At 40.2% G+C, this 20,500-nt stretch overlaps 2 protein-coding genes and 1 long non-coding RNA gene across 3 annotated transcripts in view; 2 read left to right on the top strand and 1 right to left on the bottom strand.

The window, feature by feature from the left end:
• Positions 1-20,500, top strand: part of LOC139548974 (zinc finger protein 180-like) — a 155,079-nt gene that overhangs the window by 22,478 nt on the left and 112,101 nt on the right. The window lies entirely within an intron of this gene.
• Positions 1-20,500, bottom strand: part of LOC139550495 (uncharacterized) — an 88,916-nt gene that overhangs the window by 38,062 nt on the left and 30,354 nt on the right. The gene's annotated exons all lie outside the window — the stretch shown is intronic.
• LOC139548969 (zinc finger protein 180-like) lies at positions 883-12,138 on the top strand. The gene is made up of 2 exons (XM_071358967.1): positions 883-1,464; positions 9,109-12,138. Exons 1-2 carry the CDS (start codon positions 1,137-1,139, stop codon positions 10,068-10,070), a joined length of 1,290 nt encoding a protein of 429 aa, XP_071215068.1. The 5' UTR covers positions 883-1,136; the 3' UTR covers positions 10,071-12,138.

The raw sequence follows: 20,500 nt of genomic DNA, 5'->3' as shown, positions 1-20,500 counted from the left end.
GTTGATATTGTGAATCTATGTTATATATTTGTACCCCCTGTTTCATGAAGTGATGTCACTAAGTACTGCCCCTATAAGTAAGTACTGCAAGTACTGAGTACTAAGTACTGAGTACTGCATTCGGAAAGCATTCAGACCCCTTCACTTTTTCCACATTTTGTTACGTTACATCCTTATTCTAAAATTGATTCAATCGTTTTTCCCCTCAACAATCTACACAATACCCAATAATGACATCACAATACCCTAAAGACATCACATTGCCCCATAATGACATCACAATACCCCATAATGACAAAGCAAAAACAGGTAAATAAATGAAATAATTTGATTTCCTTTAAAAAACAAGGACATTTCAAAGTGACCCCAAACTTTTGAATGGTAGTGTACATCTACATGATGTATTGTTACACCATGTAGGAGCAGTATAGACCTAGTCTGTTCATTATATACATCTACATGATGTATTGTTACACCATGTAGGAGCAGTATAGACCGAGTCTGTTCATTATATACATCTACACGATGTATTGTTACACCATGTAGGAGCAGTATAGACCTAGTCTGTTCATTATATACATCTACATGATGTATTGTTACACCATGTAGGCGCAGTATAGACCTACAGTAGCTAGCTGCTAATTTAGATGTAGTATAACTTAATGAAACTGCCTTAAATATGCTGTGGTAAACATTTTTTATTCGCACTAATCAATCAACACATTCCTGCCTTTGTATGTCTCAATATAATAGTATTACTTCATTAAATCCATTTAAAATTGTTTGAAAATAAAATATGATCCTCAACTGCGTTTCCCCTCCAGTCAGCAGACGGCGATGTGCGTCTTTCAGGCGACGCTGCCAGCGTGACGTATAATCTAGTGGACGGTTCTTCATAAACAGCTCGTCAACCACCTCGGTAGCTTGCTAGCCAACATAGCCGAAAGATTCAAGCTATTTATACGCTTTCGGTGTATATTTGCTACTGTGTTTTAGACATACTTCTGTCGTATCTACTTGTTAACCTATTTAGTTTAATATTACGTTGTTTTGTATTAGTCAGCTATAGTAGCTGACTGGTTAAGTTAGCACTAGCCTAGTCGCTAATGATAGCTAGCTAGCTAACATCCCCGAACATGAGCTCCCTAAACTACTCCCCTCTTGTTAAAGAAGAGGTGGTCTGCTGGACGGAGGAAGAAGCTCTGGGGCTGAACATTGTCGTGAAAGAGGAGAAGGAAGAAGAGGCTGTTACAGTAAAACAAGAAGTAGAGAGTGAGGCTGTTACAGTGAAAGAAGAAGAGAAAGACGTTACAGTGAAAGAAGAGGAAGACGCGTTCAGAGTGAAAGAGGAGGAGGATGTTACAGTAAAAGAAGAGGATGCAGTTTTTGGAGTGAAGAAGGAAGGGGAGATTACTGTCACATTGAAAGATGAAGAGGTGGAGATAGGAGATCTGAGTAACACCAGTAAGTACCGTCTTAAATTTGTTTTTAACTTTGGATATTCAGAGTTGGCTCGTCAATACCTCTTCAACGGAGGACCCAGGATGATGACTGATATGTCTAGAATCAGACGACGTAGAGACAAGTTACCCCTTGTTTTCTCCGTTCCGTTTCCAAAAAGTGACTTAACATATATATTTGAGAAGGGTCTATCTGCTGACCGCAGACTGGGGGGCATGGCATGTAGTGTTTTTTACTACACACCGTGCCCCCCAATAGTACCATGCAGAGTTGGGTTGGCTACAACAAAGATTATGGATATACTGACAAGATGTCTCTCCGCCCTAACAAGGCGAGTCCACAAAGCTTCACTGCGGGTTGTCTAGCTCCTGTCTTTGGATTGGTGGATTCATCTTATTATTGTAATCTATTGTTTATGTTCTTTGAGGGTTGTTGTCGTCAACCGCCTGTATTCAATGGAGAGAGATGCTAAGCTACTAGCATGAATATGCACCGCCTGTATTCAATGGAGAGAGATGCTAAGCTACTAGCATGAATATGCACCGCCTGTATTCAATGGAGAGAGATGCTAAGCTACTAGCATGAATATGCACCGCCTGTATTCAATGGAGAGAGATGCTAAGCTACTAGCATGAATATGCACCGCCTGTATTCAATGGAGAGAGATGCTAAGCTACTAGCATGAATATGCACCGCCTGTATTCAATGGAGAGAGATGCTAAGCTACTAGCATGAATATGCATAGCGATCTGGAGACAACTCCTATAGTGTTTTTATCAAAGTTGTCGGTATGTCACGTGTCCACATAACAACTTAAGCATTACGAAACTTCTGTTGGATCAAGTAAACCTCAAGTAGCAAATAAGCCATTAATTTTGTTATTGACCAAATTCGACACTTTCCACATTGGGTTGATAATTGTTTCCACTTGGATACAACCTACTGTAACCTACTGGCATGACCTAGAGAGATACAACCTACTGTAGCCTACTGGCATGACCTAGAGAGATACAACCTACTGTAACCTACTGGCATGACCTAGAGAGTTACAACCTACTGTAACCTACTGGCATGACCTAGAGAGTTACAACCTACTGTAGCCTACTGGCATGACCTAGAGAGTTACAACCTACTGTAGCCTAGTGGCATGACATAGAGAGATACAACCTACTGTAACCTACTGGCATGACCTAGAGAGATACAACCTACTGTAGCCTACTGCCATGACCTAGAGAGATAAAACCTACTGGCATGACCTAGAGAGATACAACCTACTGTAGCCTACTGGCATGACCTAGAGAGATACAACCTACTGTAGCCTAGTGGCATGACCTAGAGAGATACAACCTACTGTAACCTACTGGCATGACCTAGAGAGATACAACCTACTGTAGCCTACTGCCATGACCTAGAGAGATAAAACCTACTGGCATGACCTAGAGAGATACAACCTACTGTAGCCTACTGGCATGACCTAGAGAGATACAACCTACTGTAGCCTACTGGCTTGACCTAGAGTTACAATCTACTGTAACCTACTGGCATGACCTAGAGAGATACAACCTACTGTAACCTACTGGCATGACCTAGAGAGATACAACCTACTGTAACCTACTGGCATGACCTAGAGAGATACAACCTACTGTAACCTACTGGCATGACCTAGAGAGTTACAACCTACTGTAGCCTACTGGCATGACCTAGAGAGATACAACCTACTGTAACCTACTGGCATGACCTAGAGAGATACAACCTACTGTAACCTACTGGCTTGACCTAGAGGTATACAACCTACTGTAACCTACTGGCATGACCTAGAGAGATACAACCTACTGTAGCCTACTGGCATGACCTAGAGAGATACAACCTACTGTAACCTACTGGCATGACCCAGAGAGATACAACCTACTGTAGCCTACTGGCATGACCTAGAGTTACAACCTACTGTAACCTACTGGCATGACCTAGAGAGATACAACCTACTGTGGCCTACTGGCATGACCTAGAGAGATACAACCTACTGTAACCTACTGGCATGACCTAGAGAGATACAACCTACTGTAGCCTACTGGCATGACCTAGAGAGTCACAACCTACTGTAGCCTAGTGGCATGACCTAGAGAGATACAACCTACTGTAACCTACTGGCATGACCTAGAGAGATACAACCTACTGTAGCCTACTGCCATGACCTAGAGAGATAAAACCTACTGGCATGACCTAGAGAGATACAACCTACTGTAGCCTACTGGCATGCCCTAGAGAGATACAACCTACTGTAGCCTAGTGGCATGACCTAGAGAGATACAACCTACTGTAACCTACTGGCATGACCTAGAGAGATACAACCTACTGTAGCCTACTGCCATGACCTAGAGAGATAAAACCTACTGGCATGACCTAGAGAGATACAACCTACTGTAGCCTACTGGCATGACCTAGAGAGATACAACCTACTGTAGCCTACTGGCTTGACCTAGAGTTACAATCTACTGTAACCTACTGGCATGACCTAGAGAGATACAACCTACTGTAACCTACTGGCATGACCTAGAGAGATACAACCTACTGTAACCTACTGGCATGACCTAGAGAGATACAACCTACTGTAACCTACTGGCATGACCTAGAGAGTTACAACCTACTGTAGCCTACTGGCATGACCTAGAGAGATACAACCTACTGTAACCTACTGGCATGACCTAGAGAGATACAACCTACTGTAACCTACTGGCTTGACCTAGAGGTATACAACCTACTGTAACCTACTGGCATGACCTAGAGAGATACAACCTACTGTAGCCTACTGGCATGACCTAGAGAGATACAACCTACTGTAACCTACTGGCATGACCCAGAGAGATACAACCTACTGTAGCCTACTGGCATGACCTAGAGTTACAACCTACTGTAACCTACTGGCATGACCTAGAGAGATACAACCTACTGTGGCCTACTGGCATGACCTAGAGAGATACAACCTACTGTAACCTACTGGCATGACCTAGAGAAATACAACCTACTGTAGCCTACTGGCATGACCTAGAGGGATACAACCTACTGTAGCCTACTGGCATGACCTAGAGAGATACAACCTACTGTAGCCTACTGGCATGACCTAGAGAGATACAACCTACTGTAGCCTACTGGCATGACCTAGAGAGATACAACCTACTGTAGCCTACTGGCATGACCTAGAGAGATACAACCTACTGTAACCTACTGGCTTGACCTAGAGAGCTAAAGTTGTAAAATTCCTGGATTTTAAATGAATTTTTTCCAGTAATAATGATAATTTGTATCTTCCTATCCACATGTGGGATCCCTCTCCTTTGTCTTCCTCTCTACACCAATAACAGACAACTACTGTGGAACTCCCAATCACGGCCGGATGTGATACAGCCTGGATTCGAACCAGGGACTGTAGTGACACCTCTTGCACTGAGATGCAGTGGCTTAGACCGCTGGGTCCGTGTGTTAATTATTAGAGTGCTGTAGTAGAATGCTTAAAAGGCCTCTAGAGTTTTAAATATCGGTTATCGGTATCGTTTTCTGGGGCAAGGAAAATATTAGATATCGGTATTAGCCAAAAATGTAATATCGGTGCATCCCTTTATTCTAAAATGTTTCACAATACCCCATAATGACATCACAATACCCCATAATGACATCACAATACCCCATAATGCCAAAGCAAAAACAGGTTTAGGTTTTTTGCAAATGTATTGAAACTATTCCCCAGGATAACTAGTCTCAGAGTAATGTAAGATCCCAGGATAACTAGTCTCAGAGTAATGTAAGAACCCAGGATAACTAGTCTCAGAGTAATGTAAGATCCCAGGATAACTAGTCTCAGAGTAATGTAAGATGCTTGGAAAAAGAAGCTGAAAAGAATAACAGAACGGCACCATTAGAACTAAAATGTGTCGCCTGGATGTCAGACCCCCAACTCTCCAAACTGAATAAATAATCAAATGTGTCTCCTGGATGTCAGACCCCCAACCCTCCAAACTGTAAATAAATAATAAAATGTGTATCCTGGATGTCAGACCCCCAACCCTCCAAACTGTAAATAAATAATAAAATGTGTCTCCTTGGCAACATTAGAACCTCGGTACGTTTACTGTGTACTGGGTCGAGACAAAGGAATGATGTAAACAAATAATCCAAAATATTTTTGTCAATGAGACCGTATATTAACAAAGGAATGACCGAACCCCCTTTGGTGACTGAATGCTTGTAAGAAACTAGATGATCAAAACATTAGATCACATCAAATAAGCCTGAGTGGTTTCACCTCCTCCCAGACTATACTGGATACTACAGTTATACATGATACTACAGTTATACAGGATACTACAGTTATAACTATACATAGTTATACAGGATACTACAGTTATACAGGATACTACAGTTATAACTATACATAGTTATACAGGATACTACAGTTATACAGGATACTACAGTTATACAGGATACTGCAGTTATAACTATACATAGTTATACAGGATACTACAGTTATACAGGATACTACAGTTATACTGGATACTGCAGTTATAGAGGATACTACAGTTATAGAGGATACTACAGTTATAACTATACATAGTTATTCCAAAGGTGGGCTACTTACTATCCACTGTTTGGAAGCCACCGTTGCTGATCTATTTTATTTATTTATTTCACCTTTATTTAACCAGGTAGGCAAGTTCAGAACAAGTTCTCATTTACAACTACGACCTGGCCAAGATAAAGCAAAGCAGTTCGACACATACATAAACACAGAGTTACACATGGAGTGTAACAAACATACAGTCAATAATACAGTAGAAAAATAAGTCTATATACAATGTGAGCAAATGAGGTGAGATAAGGGAGGTAAAGGCAAAAAAAGGCCATGGTGGCGAAGTAAATACAATATACCAAGTAAAACACTGGAATGGTATATTTGCAGTGGAAGAATGTGCAAAGTAGAAATAGAAATAATGGGATGCAAAGGAGCAAAATAAATAAATACAGTAGGGGAAGAGGTAGTTGTTTGGACTAAATTATAGATGGGCTATGTACAGGTGCAGTAATCTGTGAGCTGCTCTGACAGCTGGTGCTTAAAGCTAGTGAGGGAGATAAGTGTTTCCAGTTTCAGAGATTTTTGTAGTTCGTTCCAGTCATTGGCAGCAGAGAACTGGAAGGAGAGGCGGCCAAAGGAGGAATTGGTTTTGGGGGTGACCAGAGAGATATACCTGCTGGAGCGCGTGCTACAGGTGGGTGTGTCAAATCAGAGGGCCTGTTGTCCGGAACACCGGGAGTCTCTATGGGGGTGCCATGGGGTTCAATCCTCGGGCCGACTCTCTTCTCTGTATACATCAATGATGTTGCTCTTGCTGCTGGTGATTCTCTGATACACCTCAACACAGAGGACACCATTCTGTATACCTCTGGCCCCTCTTTGGACACTGTGTTAATTAACCTCCAGACGAGCTTCAATGCCATACAACTCTCCTTCCGTGGCCTCCAACTGCTCTTAAACGCAAGTAAAACTAAATGCATGCTATTCAACCGATCACTGCCTGCACTTGCTCGCCCGTCCAGCATCACTTCTCTGGACGGCTCTGACTTAGAATACGTGGACAACTACAAATGCCTAGGTGTCTGGTTAGACTGTAAATTCTCCTTCCAGACTCACATTAAGCATCTCCCATCCAAAATTAAATCTAGAATCTGCTTCCTATTTCTCAACAAAGCATCCTTCACTTTTGCTGCCAAACATACCCTCGTAAAACTGACCATCCTACCGATCCTCGACTTCGGGGATGTCACCTATAAAATAGCCTCCAACACTCTACTCAGTAAACTGGATGCAGTCTATCACAGTGCCATCCGTTTTGTCACTAAAGCCCCATATACCACTGCTTTCGTTGGCTGGCCCTCGCTACATATTCGTCACCAAACCCACTGGCTCCAGGTCATCTATAAGTCTTTGCTAGGCCGCCTTAACTCAGCTCACTGGTCACCATAGCAAGACCCACCCATAGGACGCGCTCCAGGAAGTATATCTCACTGGTCATCCACAAAGCCAACACCTCCTTTGGCCGCCTTTCCTTCCAGTTCTCTGCTGCCAATGACTGGAACGAATTGAAAACATCGCTGAAGTTGGAGACTTATATCTCCCTCACTAACTTTAAGCATCAGCTATCTGAGCAGCTTACCGATCGCTGCAGCTGTACACAGCCCATCTGTAAATAGCCCATCCAACTGCCTACCTCATCCCCATGTTTTTATTAACTTTTTTTTCTCTCTTTTGCACACCAGTATTTCTACTTGCACATCATCATCTGCACATCTATCACTCCAGTGTTAATTTGCTAAATTGTAATTACTTCGCTACTATGGCCTATTTATTGCCTTACCTCCGTACACCATTTGCACACACTGTATATAGATTTTTCTATTGTGTTATTGACTATACGTTTGTTTATCCCGCGTGTAACTCGGTGGTGTTGTTTTTGTCGCACTGCTTTGCTTTATCTTGGCCAGGTCGCAGTTGTAAATGGGAACTTGTTCTCAACTGGCCTACCTGGTTAAATAAAGGTGGAATATATATTTTTTAAGTCTTAGCTTTATTGACAACACTCAAATGGATACTGTCATTAACGCGGTTCTTCAATAATTACACATCATTCTTAATACTGTAGCTGTTTAGTTACAGTCAAATGTTTAACTATCATCAGCTGATCCAGGAAATCATTTTCTGAATTCCAGTCACATGACAAACATCACGACATGCAACAACAACCAAAGTGCTTCTTCATTCATTACTCTGGTAAAGACAGTTATGCCGTGCTCCACGTTGGATCCAACATCCCTAACAAATTGATGTTTATAATGTTATTGTCTGCTTGATTTACTGGTAGGGTCTCGTTAGTCTGTTTGCACACAGAGATCCTTAGCTCATTATTTGTGGAGAACTGTTCCTTGATATATAGATATACAACACACACGCCCCAGTATGTCTGTAGTTATTGTGGTTCAGTGAAGTTATGGGTCCTACAGTAGGTCTATGTTATTGTTAGGTGAAGTTATGGGCCAATTTGGTAAACACTTAACGTTCAAACCCTCAGTTTCAGACTGATGGCAAAGCTAGCTAAAGAGCATTTTACTAGTTGAAGTATTTTATAACTATAAAGCAGTTGATTTTCGACAATAACACAAACATTTTAAGCAGGTGATTCAAGCGAGCCTTACATTCCAAAAGTAATGTGAAATGCACTCATATTCAACCTGTAAATGGAGGCTATTATTGCTGTCAGCCTATGAGAACTCCCCTGAGTTTTCCCCCACGGTGGTGAATTAGTGAATAGACACAGAGCTTAATGTGAGTTTCCTTCAGTAGCACTCCTGATATTGTGCTGTAATGTTCAGAATACATTGTGAACAATGAAAATCTCCTTACCACAAACACAGAAAGGCCGAAGGTCATCTGGCACACTGCTTAGGTTTTGACTATCTTAAGACAATTGTAAAATAATTTAACAGACGTCAATTGTTGTACAACTTAATGGGTATACTCTGGGCATCACCTTTTACCTCAAATTAACAGTGGATTTTTGCTGTGGGACTTTAACCGTCTGTCTGACCTTGTTGTTCACACAGGTGAGAGACGGGACTATCGTGGATCCTCTGGGAAGCCTCAACAACAACATGAGGCTGAAGAGGCAGAGAAGAGTCTCTCCACATCAGAACTCCTCCAGAAACACCAGCAGAGACCCACAGGGAAGAAATCTCATTGCTGCTCTGACTGTGGGAAAAGATTCAATTCTTCATTAAAACTTAAAATACATCAAAGATTACACACAAGAGACAAACCATATGGCTGTGCTCAATGTGGGAAGAGTTTTGCAAAATCTAGCCATCTGACTGAACACCAGAGAACACACACAGGAGAGAAACGGTATAGCTGTGATCAATGTGGGAAGAGTTTTTCTTCATCTAGCTATCGTATTAGACACCAGAGAACACACACAGGAGAGAAACCGTATAGCTGTGATCAATGTGGGAAGAGTTTTACTAGATCCGGCTCTCTGACTCTACACCAGAGAACACACACAGGAGAGAAACCGTATAGCTGTGATCAATGTGGGAAGAGTTTTACTACATCCGGCTCTCTGACTCTACACCAGAGAACACACACAGGAGAGAAATTGTATAGCTGTGATCAATGTGGGAAGAGTTTTACTAGATCTGACCATTTGACTTTACACCAGAGAATACACACAGGAGAGAAATCTTATAGCTGTGATCAATGTGGGAAGAGTTTTACTAGATCTGACCATCTGACTTTACACCAGAGAATACACACAGGAGAGATATTTTATAGCTGTGATCAATGTGGGAAGAGTTTCACTAGATCTGACCATCTGACTATACACCAGCGGATACACACAGGAGAGAAACCTTATAGCTGTGGTCAATGTGGGAAGAGTTTTACTACATCTGGCTATCTGACTATACACCAGAGAACACACACAGGAGAGAAACCTCATAGCTGTGATCAATGTGATAAGAGATACTCTGATAAAAGGTGTCTGATCAAACATCAGAAAATACATACATGAAGGAGTTGTTTCATGATATCTATGAAATAATGTCACAAAGTAGAATGTTTTAACATTGTAGTAGGAGTGTTTTAATGATGTCACAATGTAGAACCCTAAATGTTTGTCCCCTGTTCTATTGATTTCAACATGATATGGATATTAGCCTCAGGGGGAAAATCCAGGCTCTGAAATGAAAGAGTACTATTTATGAGATTTAACAAAAAGTGACAACCAAAAAAAAGAGTTGTGTTCCTAGCTGTTTACCACGTTAGTGACCCACTTGAATTAAAATGTAGCTAGCTGTTTTCTACAAATTGTCCTCTAACCAGTGATTATTAGTACACATTATTCCCAGATTCCGTGTGGTTTTTGAGCTGTTAGTTTTAACAGGACGTGCAACCTCATCTCCCTCCTCTCGGCACAATTGATTTCAACATGATATCGATGAGTAATGACAAATAAGTGTTGCGTTCCTTTGTTTAGCGACCCCTAAATTTAAATGCATCACTCCAAAATGTAGCTGACTGTCTTCTGCAGGTTGTCCTCTAACCAGTGAGGTTAAAGATATCTCCAATTTCCATGTTTTTTTTTTTGTTGTGTTAGTTTCAACAGCACGAACAACCGGATGTCCCCCCTAATCAATATCAGTGATTTATTGCTACTTGTCAAAACAACAGTGTTTTTGGTGCTTGTGCAGTTTATAAGGAGCTTGTTTTAAAAAAGACAATTATTGTGGCAGATGTTTGTGTATATACCACATGTTAGGTTTTCAATTTATCCCAAACTGTTTCTGCATATTGGTTATTGATTTGGACATGTTAAAACTGTGTTTTGACATTGGGGCTATCCCACCTAGCAAAATGTATTTGAAAAGCTGTTGAAAATAATACTATGCAATCAAATATTTCATATTTACATTTCATGTAACATTTAGTAGTGATATTTATTTATGCAACCAACTGACATTTTTTGGGTACAATTATATTGACATTGTTGCCCTGTTTTTAGAATATCAGGGATCATTCTCAGATGTACCAACCCAAATGTACTAGAGCATGACATTGGGGACTGGGCCTCGATCCAACAACATGCCTATCGAGTGAACCCTGAAAAGAGAGAGAAGCTCTGCAGTGAGGTGGAAAGTTACGGATATTGCAGGAGTTTCCTCTTGAAATCAGACATGTCCGTGGTAAGGACAACTTGGTTGCTGATTGTCTCAAGGGTGGGCAGTCAAAAATATTTGTGTTATCAGTGGGATACACTGATCACAATTTATTTTGACTGCACGTTTTTCCGTATTGGAGATGAGTTTTGTTTGGGCTCGTTCCAAGAGGACGAGAGTTCTAGAAGCGAGTGAGTTTTAGGAAGACGAGAGTTCTAGAAGCCAGTGAGTTTTTCAAAACTAGTTTTAAGATTCTATAGGAATAAAAGGGAGAAATATGATATTGTATTTTATTATTTGTTCAGTTTTTTCTTGTTTTTAATTGTTGACAGCCAGTAGACACCATGTTTATATTGTAGAAGGTTTAGCATTGTAGTTGATTATAATGTGAAATAGAAGTTGTTTTCTGTTGGTGGTGAGCAAACTTGTCCAATGAAAATATAGGATTTATTTGTTGTCTTAAGGGGGAAGGTGTTACAGGCTTCGGTTTTTCATTTATATTTTGAGGTTGGACTTTAACACGTATAGTTCGTTAGCACGTAGGACGCACTGATTTGTGTCACCTCGTTAGTCAGTATGTGGTACACCTGTGCTGGCTTGTCCATCTCGTTAGTTAGAATGTGTTACACCTGTGCTGGCTTGTCCATCTCGTTAGTCAGTATGTGGTACACCTGTGCTGGCTTGTCCATCTCGTTCGGGTTGGATGTTGCATCCAATTGTTAATATTTTAATCAATGGATTTTCCTTAGGATGTTCATTAGTCTTTCAGTTGTTATTCTTCTGTTTTTTATCCTCTTATGTTTGTTGTCTAGTAAATATTTATTTTTATTTTCATTGTTTTTTATATATATTTTTCCTGTGAAGCCATTGTGTTGCATCCATGTCTGAAATGTGCTGTATAAATAAAGCTTGATTTGATTTGAACATATTGCAAAACAAATCCAATGACTGACCAATCAACAGACTCTTGCAAAACCAATGAACAAATATGTGCAAAAGCAACACATATCTTGGTCCATCTTAGTATGAAAAACAGTATAAATTCAGTATATCTTCCACTATGTCAAAATAGTGCTGGTATGTAAGTTTAGTATAACTTTTCAACCAACCCAGTTCATTTGTTGAAAATGAAAAATGTTGTGTGCCAGGTGGACATTGGGTTTGATTCAGACCCTGCCAGTGTACCAGGTGGACATTGGGTTTGATTCAGACACTGCCAGTGTACCAGGTGGACATTGGGTTTGATTCAGACCCTGTCAGTGTGCCAGGTGGACATTGGGTTTGATTAATGAAAAATGTTGTGTGCCAGGTGGACATTGGGTTTGATTCAGACCCTGCCAGTGTACCAGGTGGACATTGGGTTTGATTCAGACACTGCCAGTGTACCAGGTGGACATTGGGTTTGATTCAGACCCTGTCAGTGTGCCAGGTGGACATTGGGTTTGATTCAGACACTGCCAGTGTACCAGGTGGACATTGGGTTTGATTCAGACCCTGCCAGTGTGCCAGGTGGACATTGGGTTTGATTCAGACACTGCCAGTGTACCAGGTGGACATTGGGTTTGATTCAGACACTGCCAGTGTACCAGGTGGACATTGGGTTTGATTCAGACACTGCCAGTGTACCAGGTGGACATTGGGTTTGATTCAGACCCTGCCAGGTGGACATTGGGTTTGATTCAGACCCTGTCAGTGTACCAGGTGGACATTGGGTTTGATTCAGACACTGCCAGTGTACCAGGTGGACATTGGGTTTAATTCAGACCCTGCCAGTGTGCCAGGTGGACATTGGGTTTGATTCAGACCCTGTCAGTGTGCCAGGTGGACATTCCTGTCAGTGTGCCAGGTGGACATTGGGTTTGATTCAGACCCTGCCAGTGTACCAGGTGGACATTGGGTTTGATTCAGACCCTGCCAGTGTGCCAGGTGGACATTGGGTTTGATTCAGACCCTGTCAGTGTACCAGGTGGACATTGGGTTTGATTCAGACCCTGCCAGCTTGGCCAGAGATGTAACTTATAACCACAGAAACACCACAGACCTTTCATGCATGACTAAAAACACCTAAGTATTAGATTTACTGCCCTGGTCTAGTATGTCACTGCATCAGACACCATTCACAATGCTGGCTGAGGTACGAGTAAAACATGACATATTATTTCCTAACCATTCAAAATGCTGGCTGAGGTACGAGTAAAACATGACATATTATTTCCTAACCATTCACAATGCTGGCTGAGGTACGAGTAAAACATGACATATTATTTCCTAACCATTCACAATGCTGGCTGAGGTACGAGTAAAACATGACATATTATTTCCTAACCATTCACAATGCTGGCTGAGGTACGAGTAAAACATGACATATTATTTCCTAACCATTCACAATGCTGGCTGAGGTACGAGTAAAACATGACATATTATTTCCTAACCATTCACAATGCTGTCTGAGGTACCAGTAAAACATGACATATTATTTCCTAACCATTCACAATGCTGGCTGAGGTACGAGTAAAACATGACATATTATTTCCTAACCATTCACAATGCTGGCTGAGGTACGAGTAAAACATGACATATTATTTCCTAACCATTCACAATGCTGGCTGAGGTACCAGTAAAACATGACATATTATTTCCTAACCATTCACAATGCTGTCTGAGGTACGAGTAAAACATTACATATTATTTCCTAACCATTCACAATGCTGGCTGAGGTACGAGTAAAACATGACATATTATTTCCTAACCATTCACAATGCTGTCTGAGGTACCAGTAAAACATGACATATTATTTCCTAACCATTCACAATGCTGGCTGAGGTACGAGTAAAACATGACGTATTATTTCCTAATTGTAAAAACAATCACACTCCTTTATCAACTAGTCTCTCACTGTTTAACCAGAATAACATGAGTTGTGTCCTTCAAACTGTTAGACTGTTAGTCCATAATCAACTAGTCTCTCACTGTTTAACCAGAATAACATGAGTTGTGTCCTTCAAACTGTTAGACTGTTAGTCCATAATCAACTAGTCTCTCACTGTTTAACCAGAATAACATGAGTTGTGTCCTTCAGACTGTTAGTCCATAATCAACTAGTCTCTCTCTGTTTAACCAGAATAACATGAGTTGTGTCCTTCAAACTGTTAGACTGTTAGTCCATAATCAACTAGTCTCTCACTGTTTAACCAGAATAACATGAGTTGTGTCCTTCAAACTGTTAGTCCATAATCAACTAGTCTCTGACTGTTTAACCAGAATAACATGAGTTGTGTCCTTCAAACTGTTAGTCCATAATCAACTAGTCTCTGACTGTTTAACCAGAATAACATGAGTTGTGTCCTTCAGACTGTTAGTCCAAAATCAACTAGTCTCTGACTGTTTAACCAGAATAACATGAGTTGTGTCCTTCAAACTGTTAGACTGTTAGTCCATAATCAACTAGTCTCTCACTGTTTAACCAGAATAACATGAGTTGTGTCCTTCAAACTGTTAGTCCATAATCAACTAGTCTCTGACTGTTTAACCAGAATAACATGAGTTGTGTCCTTCAGACTGTTAGACTGTTAGTCCATAATCAACTAGTCTCTCACTGTTTAACCAGAATAACATGAGTTGTGTCCTTCAAACTGTTAGTCCATAATCAACTAGTCTCTGACTGTTTAACCAGAATAACATGAGTTGTGCCCTTCAAACTCTTAGACTGTTAGTCCATAATCAACTAGTCTACCTCTAACGAGTCACAAACCCGGATCCGGGATCCCCCCCATCAAAAAAGCTGACTAGCCTAGCCTAGCCTAAAGCCACAGGGATATCATATAATAAAATGTTCATGAAATCACAAGTCCAAGACACCAAATGAAAGATACACATCTTGTGAATCCAGCCATCATTTCTGATTTTTAAAATGTTTTACAGGGAAGACACAATATGTATTTCTATTAGCTAACCACCAAAAGACACCACTTTTTTTTCTCCACCATTTTTTTCCTGCATAGGTAGCTATCACAAATTCGACCAAATAAAGATATAAATAGTCACTAACCAAGAAACAACTTCATCAGATGACAGTCTGATAACATATTTATTGTATAGCATATGTTTTGTTCGAAAAATGTGCATATTTCAGGTATAAATCATAGTTTTACATTGCAGCCACCATCACAACTCTCACCAAAGCAACTAGAATAACTACAGAGAGCAACGTGAATTACCTAAATACTCATCATAAAACATTTATGAAAAATACACAGCGTACAGCAAATGAAAGACAAAGATCTTGTGAATCCAGCCAATATTTCAGATTTGTTAAGTGTTTTACAGCGAAAACACAATTTAGCATTATATTAGCTTACTACAATAGCCAACCACACAGCAGCATTGATTCATGCACGTTAGCGATAGCGAATAAACCAGCAAAAGATATAAAAAATTTCACTAACCTTCTCAAAACTTCATCATATGACAGTCCTATAACATCATATTACACAATACATATATTGTTTGTTCGAAAATGTTCATATTTAGCGGCACAAATCGTGGTTATACAATGAGAATAGTAGCCAAGCTGCCAACAAAATGTCGGGGGAAATCTTGGGAGAGGCACCTAATCTAATCAATAACTAATCATAAACTTGACTAAAAAATACAGGTTGGACAGCAAATTAAAGATACATTAGTTCTTAATGCAACCGCTGTGTTAGATTTTTTAAATTATCAAAAAGCTCATCAAAAAGTAAGAACTATTTATGATGTTAATTCGTTGTTCTGTTGAAAAATGTTACACTACTATTCCGCCAACTAGTCTCTCACTGTTTAACCAGAATAACATGAGTTGTGTCGGTTCATTTTTTAAAACAACGTAATTTCAACGTACTTTCAGTAGCCGAGTGGTTAGAGCGTTGGGCCAGTAATATGGATGGATCGAATCCCCGAGCTGACAAGGTAAAAATATGTTGTTCAGCCCCTGAACAGGGCAGTTAACCCACTGTTCCTAGGCCGTCATTGTCGATAAGAAGTTGTTCTTAGCTGACTTGCCTAGTTAAATAAAAAGTGGACTAGAGTTCTTGAAGCTAGTGAGTTTTCGATTCTATAAAGATAATTTTGAGAAAAAAAATAATACGATATTATTATTTAGTAATGTTTTTTTCCTGTCTCCAGTAGACACCATGTTTATATTGGTGAAGGTGAAGCAATGTAGTTGATTATAATGTGAAATGGAAGTTGTTTTCTGTTGGTGGTGAGCAAACTTAGGATATAAAAGAATATAAGAATATAGGATATATTTGTTGTCTTAAGGGGGAAGGTTTTACAGGCTTTGGTTTTTCCATTTATGTTTTGAGGTTGGACTTTAGCACGTATAGCTCGTTAGCACGTATAGCTCGTTAGCACGTATAGCTCGTTAGCACGTATAGCTCGTTAGCACGTTTAGCACGTATAGCTCGTTAGCACGTATAGCTCGTTAGCAAGTATAGCTCGTTAGCACGTAGGACACACTGATTGGTGTCACCTCGTTAGTCAGTATGTGTTACACCTGTGCTGGCTTGTCCATCTCGTTAGTGGGAAGGTGTTTCACCTGAGCTGGTCCAGGTTCTATTTAAGAGTGTCTGGCCCAGTGCTTCAGTTGTCTTGATAGATGTGGAGAGTGTTAGGATTTATGTTTATGCTGTATAGGTATAGGCTGTACAGCTTATAGGCTGTTAGCATATTGGTTGAAGATGAATATTGTTTTGTTACACACACACACAAACAATACAGAGGGGTGTGTGTGTGTAGGTGTAAGGACTGACCAACACAGGCCATAAAAGCTGTGGACAGTCTGGAGTGGGGAGGGGTGCAAATCTCTAGACCAACCAGGAGGTTAGAATACTGGACAATACCATATTAGGAACTGTTTCAGTGTAGAATCGACAGACACAAGACGGATCTAATCTACCCAGCAACCAGATGTGGACAAAAGGAACGCGCCAAGGGGCTTGGACAAATCTGAGGGCCAGCAAAGGCGGGGCAAAGTCTAAACCACGCCCCGCCTCTACTGTGATAGGCCAACAGACGCGTTGAAACTACGTCATCACGGTATAAGAACAGCTGTTTACGTACTTCCTGCAGTTCCCTGTTAACCCTGCGTGGTGATACAGCGAACCCGTATATACGAAAATTGCATTTGCCATTCATTGTTTGCGGTAATTAAACATAATTAAAGAAAGTTAGCAGATCTTGCTTTTTATTTATCCTGACACCGGATGTGTTACACGTAGCGTTCACAAGAGTCAACACCTTTAGTTGCTCCACCTTTTGGTTTGCTTCCTGTCTTTAAGTTTGGTGTGGGTTTTTCTTTTGTTTTCCTCTTCTTGGGCAGATTTAGTGGATCTCGTGGTGGGTGTCTTTTAGGTCCCAGTTGTTGTTACTAGTCAATTTTCAGTGGACACCCCTATAGTGTCTTTCAGAACCCCTCCTAAAAAAACAAGCTAATATTTTGGGTTGGTTATTGCATCCAATAAATATTTTAATCAATGGAATTTCCTTAAAATGTTCATTAGTCTTAGTCTTGATTTATTTTCATTGTCTTTTATTTGTTTTTTTCCTGTTGCATATCTGAAATGTGCTAAAATAAAAAATGAAATAAAGCTCAATTTGATTTCAACAGCAATGTTATTTTTATTTCACCTTTATTTAACCAGGTAGGCAAGTTGAGAACAAGTTCTCATTTACAACTGCGACCTGGCCAAGATAAAGCAAAGCAGTGTTACACAAACAACACAGAGTTACACATAAACAAACGTACAGTCAGTAACACAAAATATATATATACAGTGTGTGTAAATGGAGTACGGAGGTAAGGCAATAAATAGGCCCATAGTGGCGAAATAACTACAATTTAGCAATTAAATGGATCAAACAGATCAATCCCACATTTCCAGCCTGCTGAAGGCGTGGTGAAGTGGTAAACACCACCCCCGGCTCTACCAGGGCCTTGAGGTGGTCTCCCACAGCTCTGCTGGTGGAGTGGCAAACACCACCCTCGGCTCTACCAGGGCCTTGAGGTGGTCTCCCACAGCTCTGCTTGTGTCATGTTCTGTGGCCTTGCCGTTCCATTTCTTGACTGCCCCTGCAACACAGAAACACATTTCGTCATATTATATAAAACACTCAAAGTAATGGATATGGAGCATCTACAGCCTCAGTTACACCTGGCACCTAAATGTGACTTCTGTCATCTGATCACTCCAAGCTGAATTACCTTCATAATAATCAAAGAACAAATGTGTGTCTGAGGGGAAATTAACTTTCATACAGCTAAAAGGGGGTGAGAAATTACACCAATATCAACGGATAATTTTCACTAATGTAAATAAACATAGATGATAGAACACTGCCGTCTACCCTCACTGGGTCTTCAGAGGAGAGGAAGGCTGAGGAGGGATGGAAGGATGAATGGATCAGTCAGTCAATAAAGTGTAGAGCTGCTGTCTATGCTGTCTGACAAAATCACTATTTTAGTCGTTCATTAAAGTAAATAAGGCTTTATGACTGCTGAATACCAACTATCAATCACTTAGATCATGTATTTTCAGGTATCGATACATCCTTGGGACGTCCCTAGCCCGTTGAAGTTAACATTTAAAAGGGTTAAGGTTAGGGTTTAGGGTAGGGATGTCCCAAGGATCCCAGATAGCATTGACCATTGTGCATTCTTCTGTCTCTTTTACATAGCAGGTGATGGGTTCTGACTTCTGAACTTGAAAATATGAAATATCCTTATTATGTGAAATTGAATGAAACAATAATGTATGTTGATGCTAATATGATGTCCAATATTCCATGATGTTTCTATATGATAACAATAGAGTATTATATTTAATATGATGTACAATATTCCATCATGTTTCTATATGATAACAATAGAGTAATATATTTAATATGATGTACAATATTCCATGATGTTTCTATATGATAACAATAGCGTAATATATTTAATATGCCATATACTATTTTTTAACAGTTTCGCTAATTAACTTATTCATTATGATTCAACATCAGTTCACGGTCTCACCTCATACTGTATTGGAGCAGCAGCAGCTGACTGCCCGGTTCAACATCAGTTCACCTTCTCACCTCATACTGTATTGGAGCAGCAGCTGCTGACTTGATCGTTGATGCTAATCATCATGTGTTTGAATCTGAGAGTAAATAGAGCCAACTACAACTCTAAAAATTAAGGGTTCAACTGGAGTTGTTCTCAGATCCCCAAAGAACCGTAGGGTTCTTGGTCAATGAAAAACAGCCCCAAAAGGTTCTTCAAAGAACTTGTTAGAAGGTGGGTTCATCGAGGAACCTCCGTTGTTGCTGGACTTCTTCCGGGAACTTCGCAATTACAACTGAAAACGATGGTGGCAAGTTTGGATGTGACAACAGTTAAAAAGGTTACGTTTTGGTTGATGTTTGGTTCTGAATATGTCTCGAAATAATTTATAATAATAATATAACATACTAATAATGAATAACGAAGACAATGATGGTTTTCTGTGAATAGCTTCCATAACGTTACTATAGCTAATTACCGTAAATATTAGAAAGCCGGGTTTGACCGTCGGCGTTGTATGAGCTACAGTACAGTACCGTTCTCTAGCTAGCTAACGTTATGTCCTAACTAGGCACAACTAGGTTTGGATTATTTCCCTGAACTATATTCTTTCCCATATATTGTATGTCGTTTCCATAAAGCCAACATGGCTTTACACTTATTAACGTAAGTTTCCAATCTAGAGCAGTTCTCACTTGTGTGATAATGAACTAGCTAACGTTAACTAACTAACTAACTAAGGACGGTGACCTGTCCAGACGAGATGTTACAACGAACTGAATCGTCAATGGAGGTCTTCCTCTTTATATAGCCTGCTACAGCATGCAATACTATTAACTCACAAGGGGGCAAAACGTTACATGTACAATATTATCCCATTTTGGAAACATTACATGTACAATACTATCCCATTTTGGAAACGTTACATGGACAATACTATCCCATTTTGGAAACGTTACATGGACAATACTATCCCATTTTGGAAACGTTACATGGACAATACTATCCCATTTGGAAACGTTACATGTACGCCCCCTTGTGGAGGGAAATTAATATCTTACTTAGATGGTAGCTGTAGATGAGATTCAAATGCATAATGGTATTAATACAGTGTCTAGACTACCTCTTTAGTACAAACACAGTATTGCCACGCAGCAAAATGTTGCGTATAATCTTTCAAGTCAGCCTGATAAAATATTG

The sequence above is a fragment of the Salvelinus alpinus genome, chromosome 2 (genome assembly GCF_045679555.1).
Source record: "Salvelinus alpinus chromosome 2, SLU_Salpinus.1, whole genome shotgun sequence".
Lineage (NCBI taxonomy): Eukaryota > Metazoa > Chordata > Actinopteri > Salmoniformes > Salmonidae > Salvelinus > Salvelinus alpinus.
Note: the sequence above shows the minus strand (reverse complement) of the source record. Positions and strands in the feature narration are given on the sequence as shown.